The sequence below is a fragment of the Manacus candei genome, unplaced genomic scaffold (assembly GCF_025592945.1).
Source record: "Manacus candei isolate 608988 ecotype Guabito, Panama unplaced genomic scaffold, ASM2559294v1 h1tg000050l, whole genome shotgun sequence".
Classification (NCBI taxonomy): Eukaryota; Metazoa; Chordata; class Aves; order Passeriformes; family Pipridae; genus Manacus; species Manacus candei.
In genome coordinates this window covers 16,914,479-16,932,466 of record NW_026138098.1, presented here as the reverse complement: position 1 = coordinate 16,932,466, position 17,988 = coordinate 16,914,479, and the positions used below count along the sequence as shown (strand labels likewise).

Sequence of the window (17,988 nt, the reverse complement as noted above, 5' to 3'; positions counted from 1 at the left end):
TGGAGGACATGATATGCTAAAGAATTTAGTATAGATTGCTACCTACAAACCAAGAGGAGTAATAAAATGGTTGGTACTGTGAGTTAGCATTTCCTGATCCAGACAGGGATGTGAAGTTTCACTTCTCTTGGTTATTTAGGCAGCTCAGAGGAAGTGCTAACCACAATGCTAACGGATTAATTAGCTTTGGCACAAGTGCAAAAGTTGTTCAGTAGTTAGTCATCAGGAGTTCATTGATTTCGTGCTTATAAACTGAGTATTTCCCTTTGGTTACTGGCAGGAAAGTGTCATAGGCCTAGTGCTGGTAAGGTTCAAAGCTTAGAATTTGTCTAAAGCTTAGAAGTAGATTAAGATAGGATATAGACTGACTTAAATTTCTCAGTCTTGCTAGAGTGGAAAAAGACTGGAGACTGTTGTTGCCCAACCTGCTAAAGGAGAGGGAAACAAAGGACTATAGAGGCAACTGGTTGCAAGCAAGTAGTGTGTATAACTGATTCCCTCTTCAGTTTTCTGAAGGTGATCAGTGTTTTAAAAATGGTTACTATGCGTTCAAATGTCTGCAGTTATCATTTGCACAGGACAGATAAGGATGTAGAAATGGAAATTTACAGTGAAAAATTCCAAAAGCTCTACTTTGAACAGCTATTCTTGAGTTAATGTCACCAGATAGGAGGGTGTGGTTGCTGAAACTGTCATCTTGATATGAGATAACTTTGAGTGGCTTCTGAATTGCTGATGTTTTTGAAGTTAATGTATGTCACTCCAACTCATATCAAATGAAGATGTCGAGTCTACATAATTTTTCTACAAATGTGCATAGGAGAATATTTTCTTTGTCTTTCTCCATTATCCCATTTGGCTGAACTGCTTTTGGCTAGTCTTGTTGGGTTTTTCCCTTCTAAACACCTCAAAATATGTAAATTTCTATTTGTTATTCTCAGATGGAAGCCATAGTCACGGTTGAAGGATTTAAGGAAAATAAGACTATTTGGAATTGATATTGATTAGTTTTCCATTGAAGGAAAAACAGTGAAGTGGGTTTCTTTCAGTATCCAGCTGCATAAAGGAAATTCAAGCATTTGTTCCAACTGTAGGAATAGTTTGCCATTTGCTTATATTATAATTGCTTTCAAAACTATTAACATGTTAGAAGGCTATGTTTTAAAGAAGAATATGCATTGAGCTACCCAGTATGTTTCTCTCTTACTTCTGGGATTTGCAGTCTTTATAGAATGAACCTTTTCTACTTTTCTCTGACTGCTGGATGGTATCAGTGGCTGTCTGCATGACACCTGCTCTTAACATAGAAAAGTATATAGAGGGAGATGTTCTCTTTGGTGTGTAATGTCAGATTTACTTGACTTCTATATAACAGCAATTTTTTGAATTTTGAAGTGACAGGGGAAAAAATACAGCCTTTTTCTGCTAGCAAGACCATGTTGTTTCCTGGGCTGGGTAGATGTTACATGCACCACAGGATGTTTATGTGATGTTCCAAACTGTCTTGTGGATTGAATGCAATTTTATTACATAACAAGAGAAATTGCTTTTTAACCTCCCTAAAGCTGAGAAACACATGGAGACAATGTTTCAGCTAATTTCCATCTCCGTCCAACAATTTGTAAAAACTGAAAATGTACCTATGGTTCATCTAATGCTTACTGAAATAACTAGGTGTACTTCTGTAGTTTTTTAAAGGACACTGGATCAAGACTACAATACTGGATCCAAGTGTCTGCTCAATAAAGGGAAGAGAGATAGGTGTTAGAAATGGCATCAGAGTTTCAGTCATGGTCATCTTAAAGATTAGAACAGAATTTCATTAATTTCACGAATTTCCTCTGCAGCATGGCCTGATCTTAAATCTGCTTTTCACATCTAGACCATCCCCTCTGTGTGATGAGTATGTGAGGGATAGCTGGAATACTACTGTGCTCTGGCAGTTTGGGGAGCAGAAGTGAAAGGCTTGAATAGTGAATCAAAACTGTAAAGAAGACAACTAGTTTAGGAGAACTGAGATGCACTGGGAAAGCAGAGTTGACTGAGGAGGTGACAGCACCAAAATAATTCTAACAGGTCATTCAGGCAGCAAGTGTAGTTATTTTTCATACATTAAACAGGAGTTGTAATGTGTAATACCAGGATGATATATTTGCAGGACATTAATGTACTTTACCAAAAAAAGGATTTATTTTCTCATAACATAGCACCCAAGAGTAGCCATAATAATGCTCTTGCTCTATGTCGAAAATACCCTTGTGTTCTAAGCTTCTCCATAAAACAGCACTGTAATCTCAAGGGACCTCAGTTAGGTTCTCTGTGTACAGATCTTTTTTCTGTTTTGGCAGCAAATCTGGTATTTTGTTTATAAAACATGTTGTTTTAATACTTACAAGATTATCTTGGGTTTTCTTCACTGATAAAAATCTCAGTTATTCCAATAATCCACTTCAGTATAGGAGTAAACTGTTACTACATACTGTGGGAATGAAATACAGTGCCAGGTGTCATAAGACCAGTGCCACACTGTGAGAAACTCTGCCTAAAAGAAGTCTCTTGGATTAAACGTACATGGTATTTACACGTTTTCATGAGATGATGGGCATGGCAGATGCAGTCCCAAAGCAGGCAGAAGTAGCTCAGGAGAGTCTAACACGTCAGATCCCTTGAGCACCTTCTTTTGGTAGTCCTCTCTAGAACCATATTGAAACATTCTGAGGCTTTAGAAGCAAGAAGATAAGCCTATTCCAAAATGTAGATGGGCAAGAAGATCAATTTTGTGAATTCTCTAGTAAGCACATTGATTGCATTTGTTCTCTTTCATTGTTTTCATTACAGAGAGGTGTGTATGTATCTGGTTTTGTGTCTCTTTCTATGTAGTACAGTAGCTATCATACCTAAGTTTTATCCATTACTTCTTACCTGGGAGTTTGCAAAGCTACATAGGGAAAGGAAGGATTATATATTTTAGTTTGCCAATGAGAATTCAGTGGTTGAAACAAGAAAGTACAAATTAGCAGTACGCAGTCATGACATGACATTTGCGAGGATCTTTTGTTGTGCTTTGAGTTTTCAAGTCCTGGCTAGAGTTACTTAGTTGACTAACAGACACTAGTAAAAGAAAAAGGGGAACCTCTGTTTGGTGTATACTTGCATTGTAATGATTTTTATTTCATTTCAGATTAATTGGCAGTGCATCCATCGCACTTAAGGATCTTGTAGGTAATCAAAGCAGATCTTCTCCCTTCAAACTCATACCTCTACTAAATGAAAGGGGACAAGAAATTGGAGTGAGTGACTTACAATTCCTTATTTTACTGTATTCTTAATCAAAATGCTCCAGCAACAGGGTTAGCATCAATTTAATGCTTGGAAATGTGTAGCAAAAGCTCCAAACAGATGAAATTTATAGCAAAATATAATTATGTCTGCACCATCTGAGTCAGTTTAATATCCTTTAAGTTATAAAATTGCATTCTGTGTATGTATTATGTATTTCTATATATGTGTTATAAATATTTTGGGCACAGAGTGTGCATGGAAATCAGTCTGATGTTGAAAAAGTGCATTTTCCAAATACCAGATGGAGTTCCCATATGCACTTTTTTTTTTCCTGTATTCTTTCTAATAGCCACATGTGTCATAGCACTGATTCTGGAAAGCACATGATCCTGTACATGTTCACTGCCAGCTCAGTTCAGAAAATTACACAAGAACTTGTTTAACTTGGTTTAGCACATGTTTAAATTTAACTGGTTATTGACTTAGCTATTAAGTAGTTTCTAAAACCTGGGGCCTTACTGCGTTTGTGTAGTCTAGCTGTTAAGGCACTTCATGTTGCATTGTAGTACACTTAAATAAGAAGAGGCTCCAAGGGTAATTTCTATTTCTCATCAGCTGCAGTTTAATATCATGATTAGTTGGTCACAGGGTTGGGCTTTTTTTGCTGTGTCCTCATGTTACTCTGGCAACAACGAATAATAATGGTTTTTTCAAAAATCCGAAACTGCATTCAAGCACAAAAAAGACAATTCTATAATTAGAATGGAAAATGACATAGTGTTTTTGTTCCAGGATGGAACTATGAACAAGCAATTACAAATGCCAGATAGAAAATTTTACTTACGGTTCAGACTTGTTAAGTTGCTGATCAGATAGTGTTATTTCTCCATGCCTCTGTTTTTCTGTCAGCAAATTTAGGATGTCACCTTGTCTGCCATGAATATTGTGGAACCACATAAATTAACATTTGTAGAACATCTTACATGCTTGTATTGTGACAGATTTTTCTAAATATAAACAAATGGATTCCATTTGTTAGATATTATTTTAAAATCTATTCAATTACTTTCAAATTGTGTAATCTTTATTGTTTGTATGTATATATAGCCTAATAACAGTTTATCAATTTACTAGCAGCTGAAACTTTATAAAAAATGTGCTGTGACAATGAGTACTTAGCTGTTCATGTACAGTGTTAGAACAACTGGCTGCTTTAAATCAGCTGTTGTCAATACTGTGTGTTTCTCTATAGGCAACAATTGATTTGGTAGTGGGATATGAGCCACCAGCTGGACCTGTAAATCCGAATGATCCAGGAGGGACCAATACTCAGGAAGGTATTTCCATCTTTTCTCAGAACAGTATTGTTAAAAGCTCATGTAGCTGTTTAAGATAAGGCAAGAAAGTGATTCAATAGCAGTGTTCATCAGAAGAAAATGTTCACCAGAAACAAGCATGTCAAGACTGCCAGGTAGTGATTTTAAAGAAATTAAGGATGATTCAGAACTACAGCTAAGAAGAAAGTTGGCATTTACTAACATAAAATGGATTTTAGCATCATTTTCTCCAGTGGAATCAGGTTACAAAAGAATGATGTTGCTTAAAACCTTTCAAAATGGCTTTTGTTTAGGAAAGAAAAGTTCTCGAATGCTCAAGGAAACAGCAATTATCTGCTCTAATGCTAGGAATAGCCCTGCTCTAATGCTAGGGCTGACCAAAAAACAGGGGAGTCACATCTATTACTTTCTCTCTCAGGAGCTTTGTGAAAAGATTTTCTTAAGTCATTGAACCTTTTTTCCCCTACAGAATAATTAATTTTTGGAAGACACTGTTTTATCATATATTAGGCTTGATATTTGATTAGCCAATGAAATACTGTGATCAGTAGGGAATATTCTTTGATCTGTCTGTATATTGTATTAACCAGGCTTTTTCTGAGAGTGTTTTTGAGATCCTCTGGTTTCCTAGACTGTGTGAAGTAACAACAGGTTTTTGCAGTTGCCTGGCAAATAATTAGCCTAATATCAAGGCTGTGTTTGTGCAGAAGGAAGTAAATGTAATAAATATTATGTATTTGAAGAGAAGTAAATCAGTTTGACCATTATTTGCTGATAAGAAGGAAAAAATTAAAATCAGGAGGGAAATTTCTGGAGGGAAATTTCGATTCCATTGAGTTCACTGGTATTCTTGGAGTGGAAGGATAGAAAATGCAAACACAAAAGCTGTGTGTTAAATTACCACACTTCAAAATAATTTTATAGAAATGTGAACTTGAAGACTAAAAATGCAAAATTGACTTATATGAGATTATTTTGATTGTTTTTTTAAATGTACTTGAACTATAAGATACAGCTAAAATAAAAAATGGCAGTTTTTTAACTAGCATTCAGCAACCACATGAAAATTATTTCAGTGTGAATTATCAAACACCGTAGTTAACTGTTGTAAATACCTATTTTCCATGAAATGAAATCACTTTCCCAGCTGAGATTGCTACAGCTCAGTTTTAGAAATTAAAAATTAAGTGCTAAGTTAGGGTATGTAATCAGTCAGTTGCATGGATCCATTCAGGCAAATGGATTTTGAGAGATGTTAGAGAAATAGGTGGAGTCTTCTGGTTATAAAATACATGGTGTGTAAGTCTCTCTGATTTTATACATCTCTTACAAGGATCACTGAAGACTTCCTCATGCGAAGTGATCATCACCCTATAATTCATAAAGTTAATATGCAATCTATTAACGCTAACCATCAGAGACATGCTCAGTCTTCTCTCGATTTTGCCATAGTCACTGTCTTTCAGTTAAGAGAAGAAGCTGGAAACACGAGGGAGTGACCACTTTTGTGGTCTAGATATTTATGGATTCTGTTTTGCAATACTGGAATCTCACTGTATGATTCAGTTTTGTAGTGTCATGTGCTTGTAGAACTGTCTTTCACAGGTATGCTGATTTCAGAACTGTCAAAGAGGCTTACTGAGAAACTTATTCCACACTTAAATGTTGTATAGAAGGATTCAGAGTTTTATTTTAGATGGCAGACCCTGAATGTCTTCATGATTCTGAACTAAAAACCAACATTGTGCTATAGCCTAGTCTTGCAGATGGAAAACAGCTTCAGCTGGAATAAAATTAACCCCTTCTGGTGTACTGTGAAATAGTCAGGTGATGGTTATAGCTGACCTGTGTTTTGCTTCAGTCTGTTGATTCAAAAAATTGTATAGGAATTGTATTAGGCACACTGCATACTGAAGAGAGACAGATCTAGAGGTAGTTTGGTTAGGATATGAATTTGTTCTTAAGCAGCTTTCAAAAGGAGTTGGAAGCATGGAGTTGGCAAAAAAAATTGTTGACATGAGATAATAATACAATTTTAGTGGAACTCTTGGCTGTTGGACTCTTACTCCTGTAACTTTAACATCCAGCTCTGCTATTTGTTTATTTATTGCACTGTTTTTTTCTGTATGAGATGGAGAAGATGATGGAGATTATGAGGATATACTGGATGGCCCAGTTGGTGGTATCACACCAGCAGTTCCAAGTGGCACGAAGGAAGCCCAGCTGGCTAAACGCATCACCAAAGGAAAGAAAACGCGGAGAATCCTTTCTAACAAACCACAAGATTTCCAGGTATAAGATTTATTAAATATTGCATGTTCCCTTTTTCTGCCAAGCATGACATTGCTCCTTTCACATAGCCTGAATATAATTTAGTGTCAGCTTCTGCAAATCTAGTGCACTGTAGAGACAATTAGCCCCTTCCTTTGAAAGGCAGTATTTCAAAAGTATTCTTCAAATGTGCCTGTTACTGAGATGTCTGATTTTGTACAGTTCTGACTGAAACCTGGTTGAACCTTATTTATTGTGTAGTTATTGTATAAATTTCAAACTACAACAGCAGCTTTAAAAATAAGTGGTTATGTAAAGTTAAAAAAATCTACTGAAATAATTAACCCAAACTTGTCTTGTAAAATTCAAGTAAAACTATACTTTCTATCATAATTAAGTCTGAAAAGTCTGTCTGGTCCTAACTGCCAGATACTTCAGGTACTGGCTAAGTTTTCTGGTAGTATAATAAGAAATGCTTGTCACCAGGATGATGGATAATATAGAGAATGAATTAATATAAATATTTGTTGGTTTGGGGTTTTTTCAGATTCGTGTTAGAGTCATTGAAGGTCGCCAGTTGCCTGGAAATAACATAAAACCAGTAGTCAAAGTTCATGTTTGTGGTCAGACACATCGGACAAGAATCAAAAGAGGAAATAACCCGTATTTTGATGAAGTGAGTGGTGTAAGAACACTGTAGCTGAAATGTTGATGCTATCAATTGTAGAAAAGTAGTTAATACTGCTTTCATTGTAATCAATTATTAAGAATCTGCTAATTTTTATGTGTAATTATTGCTAATACTCATTTTGCCATTTCGAGTCTCTTTATCTATTCACATCACTAAACACATCTCTGTCACCAACAGTCTTAGCAGATAAAACTGTCTAGAAGGAACTTGAAGTTCAGCTGAGATACATAGAACACATTTGCTGGTGCGGTTGGCCATGTGACAGAATCACTTTGAGTAGTTGTGTGCTGGTCATAAAAATCACAGAAGAATTAATTAGAAATCATAGACCTCTATGGTGAGTGCAGACAAGTGCTCAGTGCAATGCTTTGGGTCAATAGGACTGCCACAGAATCTGGAAATGTCATTGCCTTGCTACCCATGATTTGTAAAAGCACAGCTAGATTTCTTTGTCCAGAGGGGCTGTGCACCAAACACACTGAAATACAGGAGAGAACTCAAAGCTACATAAGGGACACAAGAATGATCCCATAGCTGGAAGAGTAATGTTCTCAAACTTAAGCTTAATAGAGAGGATGCTGAAGATAACTCTCATTATCTGGACATTTGTGGAAAGTTCAGAAGATTTTGGAACTGCATGGCAAGCATGTTTAACACATGCAGGCAAAACCAAGGAAGTTATAAAACTTTGAGACTAAGCTCTAGGTAGCAGTCAAGATTTATGAAGCTGTGGAGTGAACAGGGAGGGCAAAAATTCAGTCGCAACTTATTTTGAAACAATTCCTAGGACATCTCAGTATCCAAACTAGACTAAAAATGGAATAGGATGGACCATGTTTACATACCCTTCCATTTTGTTGGATAAAATACTGACTGGAGTATAACTGGGATCAAATACCAAACTGATTGAGGCATATGCTATTATGAAAACAAAAAAGCTAATAAAGAGTATATTCATCTTCGTGCAGTCAAACTCTCAGTTTTATTCTTATGGCCTTGAATTTCAAAATTTCAGATCATTACAATCACTGTCATTGCTAGCCCTAAACAAGACCTTTTTGACAACTACAACAGAGGTGGCTAGACCAGGATTTAATGCCCTGGAAAATGAACAACCATTATAGTTGCCAAAGTTGTTCCTCTGAGACAAATGTGAAGTGCAGAGCAAGGAGCAAGGGTACTGCTGAAATTTTGCAGCATAGTTATGTTTACTGCATTCATTCAAATGGAAGTTGTGACTGACTTGTCTGTTTTGTACTGAGTCTGTTTACTAAATTTAGTTTTTTATTCTGCACTAAATTATCATATAATATGTCCAGCAAAGAGGCAGGGTAAAAGTACTGCATGCTTCATGTGCCTCTTAAAATAATGGGTTTGCATTTTATGTTCGGCTAGTTATGTGTTTGTCATTTTGAGACAGGTTTTTTTTGTTTCTTTTTACCCTGACAGATATTTTTCTACAATGTCCACATGACTCCTTTAGAGTTGCTTGATGAAACAGTTAGTATTCGGGTAAGAAAAAACAGCACATATTTAGAAGGCTGCTGGATGCATATGGCATTGGCTGGCCATTTCACCATGTTTAGGAACATTCCTATTTCATGCTCCTCTGTCTTTTTAGGTGTATGATTCTTACTCTTTACGAGCAGACTGTCTAATGGGTGAATTTAAGGTGGGTATAAAGTAACTTCTATGTCTTGACTAAATTAAATAAAATGGGAGAAATTTTTTAAGTACTAGTTTTAAATGTTTAAATTTATGCTTCTTTAGCATGGGTCCAAAGAATTACTTGATGATGTCTTGCTTTTCATGCCAGAGACCATTTGCTCAAAGCACTAGTAAGCAGTTTTCTTATTTGAGTAAAAGATTATTATTAATGAAATTTGTGAGGTTTATATGCCAAGTTCTCTAATTTACATCCAAGAGAAAAAAATATTTACCAAAAGGTAATTTTTTTTCCCTCAGGAGGTGAGGTGATTATTTGATATGACATAGGGTTTGAAGAGATAATGTTAAAAGGGAATTATAATAGGCAGAGTAGTGGTACTGTATGGTGGCATAAGGATACACATTCTCAAATGATGTGTAAAGGCGTTCCTTTGGTCAGAAGTTAAGTAAAAGAGTTGGTGGAAAAGTCTCTTAGTTAAAGCAATTTGTGATGATATTAGTGAGATTGTCTTTATTTGTAATTATGTCAATACTGGGAGGTAGACATCCGCCTGTTGAAGATATTCCTAAAGCAATATAGACAAAGAATTCTCATAGCAATTGTAAAGGCTACTGGGATCTCCTATTATAGCATTTACAGTATCAGTGTTGGCTGTATTTTCTGTTTGCTTCTTTGATACTGCATAAATTCAATAGATCTCTGGACCAGCTTTTACAAAAATATGCAAATGTGGAAGAGTGCTCTTCTCTAAATGAAACGCTTTCTACCACAAAGCTTTTTGCTTCTCACTGCTTATTATCTATGTAATTTCTAGTGACTCAGTCAGTGATATATTGCTCTGCTATTGTGGAGGATTGATCATTCACTAAGCAGGTGACAGCACGTCATTCAGCTGCTTTGTGCTCCTGCAGGCACACATTCCAAGAGAAAACCGCAAGGGTAATTCTGTCTAGAAAAACACCCTTTCAGACTTTACCTGAAAGGAATACTAGCCCCAACTGCCATGAGCAAACATACTTACCTTCCTGAACATGTTTGAAATCTGATAACAATGAATAACAATCATGGCATATGTGCAATCTTGTCCAGATATGAGACAGTGGGGGAAAAAAACTGGTCATATTCTTAATAAAACAAAAAAGGAAATTATTCATTAAAAAAACAAGATTCATTTCTGGAACTGAAGGATGAGATGTTGAGCAGGAAATAAGCAGGGAAACAAAAGTGTTCTGAAAACCCTGTCTGAACATAAAATAATGGCTGAACACAGGGAATTCAAGAAGCAGTAAGCTAGCCCCACCTTCTGTCTCTGGTAAATGAAAAAGCTGGGGATCTGAGGAAAGAATAAAGTAACTACAGATGTTACTTCTAATACATATTTTTTTGCATTGTCTTCTTGGCTGCTGTATCCATTCATAATCCCTCATTTGTCAGGGTAAAACATTTTCTCCTCCCTATAAAATGCTATGTAAACTGTCTTTTGTTTGTGACAAGAGAACAATGTAGTAGTACTCATGAAAAACGTGAGAGGAGTTTCCCAACCAGTTTTTTGTTTTGGTATTTCTTCAAAGATAATACCTTTAATCTTTATTTCAGATTGACATTGGCTATGTTTATGATGAGCCTGGTAAGTAACAGTTACTCCAGAACTTTTTTCCTAGCTTGAGATTAGAGGTTGAAACATTTCATTAAATTTCTAAAGTAAAAGAAGAAAGTTATTTAAGTTTGCTGCTTTAAGTATTAACTTTAAATAATCCAACAATATGTATCCCTTTCAGTGATTTCAAGATACAGTAGAAGCCCCTTTTTGTATCAAAGATCTAAAATTTGAAAAATAATTCAAAAATATTTGATAGTTATGTCCCTGAATTAGTATGCCACAGTATTTTAACACTAGATTTCTTGTTTTGAATGGCACTGTTGAGACCTGTCTAGGACAGAATAAATTTTTAAAATAATTAGGATAATTTAGGTTATACTTTTGGAATAGTTGGTGGTTTATATGATGTCTGACATTTTGTAATGGATATTATTGGGGGCTAGTGGTGATGTTTTGTTTTATTTCAGGCCATGCAGTCATGAGAAAATGGCTTTTGCTAAATGATCCTGAAGATACAAATTCAGGACCCAAAGGCTATATGAAAGTCAGCATGTTCGTCCTGGGAACCGGAGATGAACCACCAGTAAGTTTCATTTAAATGTCTTTCTTCCCCTTTCCACCCCACGGATATTTATTTATGTCCCCCTAACATTTTTTTTAATACTGTATAATTTGCTCTGTGAGCAGTATTTAAAAGACAAGATTTACAAGTGGTTTGCAGGTTATGCAGCACTAAGTGGCTAACTCAAAGCTTATTTTGTTATTCTGCCCAATTAAGCGACCTCTGGACCAGCTCTGGGTGTGTTACTCTACTATGTGTAGATACTCCTTCATATACTGAAGTAGAGATGTGTTAGACTGTTCTTGCATGCAAGCTGGTATGTAGTTCTCCTTAGCAGAGCTAATTAGGCCGAGTAACATACTGATACCAGTTCCAGGGCTAAGTCAGGAATGTCTCCACTGCTACATAACGTAGACAAACCCACAGAGAGAAACCTGAGTACCAGAAAGCTCCAAATTTTTCCAGGTGAAAATCAGACCTGTGCCAGGCACAAGTGCACCTGTGCCAGACTTGTGCCAGGCACAAGTAATTTGATGCATATGAAAGCAGTAGGTAGTTTTAACGATCCAATCTTTAGCTGTCTGCTGTTCTGTCAAGGTAAAAACAGGCCCTTTTTTCTTGTAATGTTTTTCTTACTTGACTATTGTCTGTAGTTTAAGTTCTACTGTTCTTCCTGCCTGATATTTTTGCATACTGGTACTACCTAGTTAAGTATAATACGGTCCTCAGAACCATGGAAGATTCTTGTTGCATATTAACTCTTCCTCTCTGCTGTCCTCATTATTCTTGAAATCACAAGGATCACAAGTTATTTGTGGTGTGTTTATTTTTATTTTTAAATGAGGAAGCAGTAAGTTCTGGTAAATATATATCAGATTTGTAAGCCTTTCTAATTGCAGTAAGATGCCTTGAGATGAGTATGAAATTTGCATGAATTGACATTATACATGGGCCAAAATCATCATCATCTGATGATGATGATTTTAAAAGTATGATTATAATGGTCTCCTGCAATTGAGTACTTTAGAGCTAAAAGTGTAAGTAAAATAGTTTATCTAGAATGAATTTTTTGTGGCTTGATAATTTGATGCAGACATTCTTCATAAAAAACTGACAACAGTCTTCTGTTGAAGAATGTTGCGGGCACCAGTATAACTAATCACCTTAATTCTGTACATTATTCTGTCTTTATTGTGTACCACTATATCTCCCAACAGGTTGAAAAAAGAGAGAGAGATAATGAAAGCGATGATGTGGAGAGCAATCTGTTATTACCTGCTGGCATTGCACTTCGATGGGTCACTTTCCTTCTCAAAATCTACAGAGCTGAGGACATTCCCCAGAGTATGTAGCTTCTCCCACCTTGTCCACTGGTGTTTTTATTTACCATTAGAAACATTTATTTGTGTTAGCTATTCAGAAACATTCTTTGAACATAAAACATTTTGAGGTTTTTTCATTTTTAATTGAGTCAGTCATTCTGTGATGGCTCCAGTCCTTTTTTAATGCTCAGTAAGTCTACTTAATTCTTGTGATGGTTAATTTAATGTGTTACCCATTAGATTGGTAATGTTCATCTGTTGCTGAGTGGTAGTGGGGAAGGGTCATCTTCACTAGCCCTCTCCAATCATAGAGGTTACATGTAAGTAACAACACTCGATATGCAGATAAGGTTCTGTGCACATCTCCTGAAGTATATGGTGCATGTGTCAAATTCCCGTTGGATCCCAATCCCTGCTAGCTTTTGAGAGGTTATTAGACAGGTGGTTCCCTGCAGCCCTCTTTTCCAATGTCATTTAGATCCCAGGAGATAAGTAGTACTGCATCTTCTTTTGCCAGCAGTCCATTATTTCTTCCCAGGTGCTGGTAGCTGCAGCTGTGTTCAGCAGGGCAAAGGCCACAGGGCTGCCACAGTCAGTCAGCCCCTGCTGCTGTGGCCAGGGCCATCTGCAGTGCCAGCACCCTGCTCCTGAGTGGCCACGGGAAACAAGGGTCTAGGAACTGGCTGCATCTCGGAAAGCAGCAGGCAGTTTGTGGGCTCTAAGCTGAGTACCATAAGCTTAAATAATAGCCTTGGAGGGCAGGGAAGTTTGTAAGCAGTTTGATCTTAGTTCTTTTAGTGAGATTTTACTTGTGTCAACCCTACCTGGCAGAGACAAAGGCTGTTTCTCTCATTATATGCCATATGTGTTTTCGCATAGAATGTAGGCGGCTTTTTGTGCCTTATTAGCTTATTTTCTCACCTGTATCTGTGACAATAAATGGCAATGTCTACAGATACATGCATAATGGTTTTCAAATACAATGATGCCTTTAAATTCAGGAGCACATCATCATTTCTTGTGATGTTTGAAAAATCTATATTTTTAAAAATGCTCCTAAGCAAAAATTCACCATTTTTACCAGCAATACGCTTCAGAATTTTGTTTATCAGGTTAGACTTTATCCTTCCTAGATCTGTAAGGTGGTTAATTTTGGTGGGATTGGTATGGGCAACTTATTATTTAGACTGACAATAATAATAATAATCATCATCATCATCATCAACAACCAACCACCTTAATTTAATCTTTGACACTTCTCCAGTGGATGATGCTTTTGCACAGACTGTCAAGGAAATATTTGGAGGAGAAGCAGACAAGAAAAACCTGGTGGATCCATTTGTAGAAGTTTCTTTTGCTGGGAAAAAGGTAATTTAGTAAATATCTGAATCTTTGTATTCTAATCGTAATCTTAAGAACAGATTTCATATGCTAATATGAATTTTTAGGTTTACTGAAATTATAGAAATAAAAAAACAGTGAAAAACAAAGTTCACTTTGTAAAGTGAGGAAAAACAGCAAGGTACAGTAGAAAGGGTGTAGAGCTGATGACTAATAAAAGGAATGTATGAGTAAATGCTAGAAGCAATGCATGCCAGATTGCTTGCCTTCTGGCTGTTCCTGATGGCTTTTTGTAACTCATGATACAGATCTTTCTGGACAGGTTAACAGCATTTGTGTGTTTTATTGCTAATGTGTTCCTTAGAATGCCAAATTTGATCTGGAGCACAACTGTACAACTTATATTCATTGGTAGCCTATCTTTTTTGTCATTTCTTTAATATGTTATGTAATCAGGTTGCCACACCCAGTAATGTAGAGGATCTTTAAAAGATATGACTAGCAAATAATATAGCCTCTCCCATATTCTTCATCTACTCTAAAATCTGCATAAAGAATGATGGAATCAAGTAATTCCTCCATTTCATTTCTTTGCTGTGTTCAGTACTACTGTGAAAGCACATTAAATTGTGGCTTGTGGAAATAACAGGCTTTAATAATTTCATTTAATTGTAGCAAGTGAAAATAAAAGGTAGGGTAGCTCCAATCTCGTATTTAAACACAGTTTCCAATTTTCTTTTCCCTCTAATAGTCATTAATGTTGCATATGCAGATTGCTTTAGCAGTAGTTATCAATGGAAAACTAATGGCTCACTGCAGCATAAACCACTCAGGATTCATCATTAACTACTACCTATTTTTTCCAAACAGATTATGATGTATCCTAAGTCATAGCTGGTATATCCTGTTTTGTCTGTTTAATCTTTGATGTGCTGTTTAGTTGATTTCATTTTTGGCAGGTTTGCACAAATATAATTGAGAAAAATGCCAATCCGGAGTGGAATCAAATTATTTATCTTCAAATCAAGGTCAGTTTTTTCCCCTTGTTTCTGTAGAAAACAGCCATCCTTCTGGAACTCAGGGCATTAACATTACAGAGGTGAAATAAATAATGAGTTATTTTACTTTAATTGCTTTTTTTCAGTTTCCTTCAATGTGTGAGAGAATAAAACTTTCAGTTATTGACTGGTAAGTTATGACTTTTAATCAAAGTACTAAACAAAATAAATTAAGTGAAGAAAAGTCTGGTTCTGTTGTCAGGTATTTTTAGTATTTTTTATGGTCTGTGAGAGTATCTAAGCAAGTGTTTAAGTATTTTTATGGTTTCTTTACAAGAGACTGATTAGTGTAACGTGGATTATTGTTAATTTTGTGCAATGAGCACTGAGCACAGTCACTTTTAAGTGACAGTGTAAAAGTCAGGTGATTTCTTCTTGGTACAACCCACTTTTGTAACTAGTCATTACCATCTTAGTAATATTAAAGCGTTCTAGGTGATGCAAAATGTGTGTACTAGTAGCTTGCTTCTGTGTATGATGACCAATATTATATTTAAATAAAGTCTTTCTTTTTTCTTTCTGTAGGGATCGTCTTACAAAAAATGATGTGGTGGGAACAACCTATTTAAGCCTCTCAAAAATTGCTGCTTCTGGAGGAGAGGTTGGAGGTAATTGGTTGAGCAGTGTCTAACTTACTATCTTCTCTTGTGTTACAGAGAATAGCAAAGATTAGTGTTCTAAGAAAGTATATTTTTCTGTAGTTCCCCAATTCTCTGGCAAAAAGATTATCTATTTCTGGAGTTTTCAAAACAAAGCTTTTAGAAAAAATGATGTGGGACTTTTCAAAGTAAAGTATTAAAATTTTAATGTCTAAACCACATCATCATTGAAATAGCAGTAACTAATTCAAAATTCAGCGTTCTGTTCTGTATACACACACACACACACATATATGAAAGTTAGTGAACTAATTAAATTTGTGAGTACTTTGCCAAATTCAGAAAACTATGTGATATCACAATCTTTCATGAGTAAGATATGCAAGTTTACTTACATGTTTAAGATATTTAATTTCAAGGCAGCCTGCAGTCAGTGCTTCAGAATCACTGATTCTTTGGGCACTAGTAAACAAAACTTCCATTGCCACCTTGTAAGAGTATCTGTTCTTTCTTTGGGAGGAGAATGTAAAAGCTGTGGTATTTTCCTGAGTAATTAGCCTGAAGGAACTATCTAGAACCACATACTCATTTCTGGATACTATTAGGCTGCTTTCAGATGCTGGGGGAACTTGGATCAGTCTTGGATCAGTAGCTTACTAGAAATGGGCACTGCATCTCGTTGCATGAGTGCTTCATATTCTTACTTAGTAACTCTTATTTTATTAGCTTCAATGAATGAAAATTTTATTGCAATGCATGATTGCAGGCAATTAATTTATGTGCTTCAATCCGTATAGATGGCTGGATATGTAATTTCATAAAAACTAAAAAACAAAACTGATTAACTGGAAGAAGACAACAAGATAGGCAAGATATGAAGTGCCTAACATGTTGTTCCCATTGGAAAACAGCTTTGTAATAAAACTCTTCTTTATGATTTTGGATAATATTTTTAAAAGTCCTGTTACATTTATGTTTTAATATAATCTTGTGATTATTGATTATTTCTTTGTGATCTATATTTTCAATCACCTCATCTTTTTATAACAAGATATCTGATTTATCTGATTATCTACACTAGTATAAAGGGCACTGGCTCAAAACCATTTCTGCCATTGCCACAATAGAAGTCTGTTGTGTTTATAAAATCTATATATGTACTTATCTGAGACAGACCAGTTTGTCCTTAACTTGGTGGCTATATCAGGCACTTAAAAACAAGATGGCAAAAACATAGTGGCTCCAGTCCTATAGCGACTTGAGGCAAGAATTGAATGGAACTGTATTTTCAGTCATATAACTTCAAGCTTCTAATGTAGTTCTCTTAGAACGACTGCTGTTGAAGGAAGAGCTCGTGCAAACATTCTTTTCATATATCCCATGTGCAATCAGAAGCAAAAGAAAAAGGCAGTGGATTAGGCTTTAGGGGGAAATTCAGCTCTGGAGAGATCACTTATACTCCCTGTATAAGTGCATAACTTGAACTGCTTTGTGATGTGTATGCTTTTACAATAGTGTTGTCACTTGTCATATAACTACTTCTCTTTTCATAATATAGAATTTTCATCTTCAGGAACAGGGGCTTCATCATATGAAGGTTTATATCTTCATCTGTTATTGATTTTTCTTTCCAGTGCCCAAACTGAGGAGTATTACCTAAGATAATCCATAATCTTAAAAATATTTTTTATAATTACTTTTCTAAAATATTTCACCATTATGATTAAAGAGTATCAAAAATAACTAACCCTAGAAAACAGTTTTGGCACTGGAATTGGTTTGAAAATGTTTCTGTTTGGCTGGTGCTTCAAGCTGTGTGTTAGAGATGAGCATGTAGTTGCTTCGATTATAAAGTGCTTAGTCTAACAATGGCTTGCAATTTTTAACTTAACTACGAGATCACATCTATTTTTGCAGCTGCAGAGCCTTGCAGAAGTAACTGCCTAAGATAATTAGTGGCTGTTTTGCTGATGCTTAACAAGCTATATAAATAAAGTCTGAAAAATAAAATCTGATTATGTTACTACCTGGAGAGATGTGTTTTTCCGTAAATGTCTAGGTTGACATCCAGTTTTAAAAGACTTTGTGATAAATATTTATATAGTGAGGAATAAATATGAGTGGATTGCAGTTGAAAGGTAGCATTCATTCATCAGCACAATACTTCATTTACTGTCTTTCTTAATAAAATAATATTAGGTTAAAGACAAATAATTTCTTGGAGTCATTTTCTGTAATACATGATAATCAACCTTC

At 35.7% G+C, this 17,988-nt stretch overlaps 1 protein-coding gene across 3 annotated transcripts in view; it reads left to right on the top strand.

The window, feature by feature from the left end:
- MYOF (myoferlin) overlaps positions 1-17,988 on the top strand; it is a 65,495-nt gene that overhangs the window by 9,986 nt on the left and 37,521 nt on the right. For 2 of the 3 annotated variants that reach the window (XR_007906798.1, XM_051800521.1), the window contains exons 4-17: positions 3,182-3,290; positions 4,535-4,619; positions 6,751-6,911; positions 7,438-7,566; positions 9,031-9,093; positions 9,203-9,253; positions 10,847-10,877; positions 11,318-11,433; positions 12,630-12,756; positions 13,999-14,102; positions 15,035-15,103; positions 15,220-15,263; positions 15,659-15,741; positions 17,291-17,329. Coding sequence is in view for 2 of the 3 variants with exons in the window: in XM_051800521.1 (XP_051656481.1) it covers positions 3,182-3,290; positions 4,535-4,619; positions 6,751-6,911; positions 7,438-7,566; positions 9,031-9,093; positions 9,203-9,253; positions 10,847-10,877; positions 11,318-11,433; positions 12,630-12,756; positions 13,999-14,102; positions 15,035-15,103; positions 15,220-15,263; positions 15,659-15,741; positions 17,291-17,329 (1,211 nt within the window). In the remaining variant the exon portion in view is untranslated. The remainder of the gene's footprint in view (positions 1-3,181; positions 3,291-4,534; positions 4,620-6,750; positions 6,912-7,437; positions 7,567-9,030; positions 9,094-9,202; positions 9,254-10,846; positions 10,878-11,317; positions 11,434-12,629; positions 12,757-13,998; positions 14,103-15,034; positions 15,104-15,219; positions 15,264-15,658; positions 15,742-17,290; positions 17,330-17,988) is intronic. The other variant, XM_051800522.1, reaches the window with a different exon arrangement.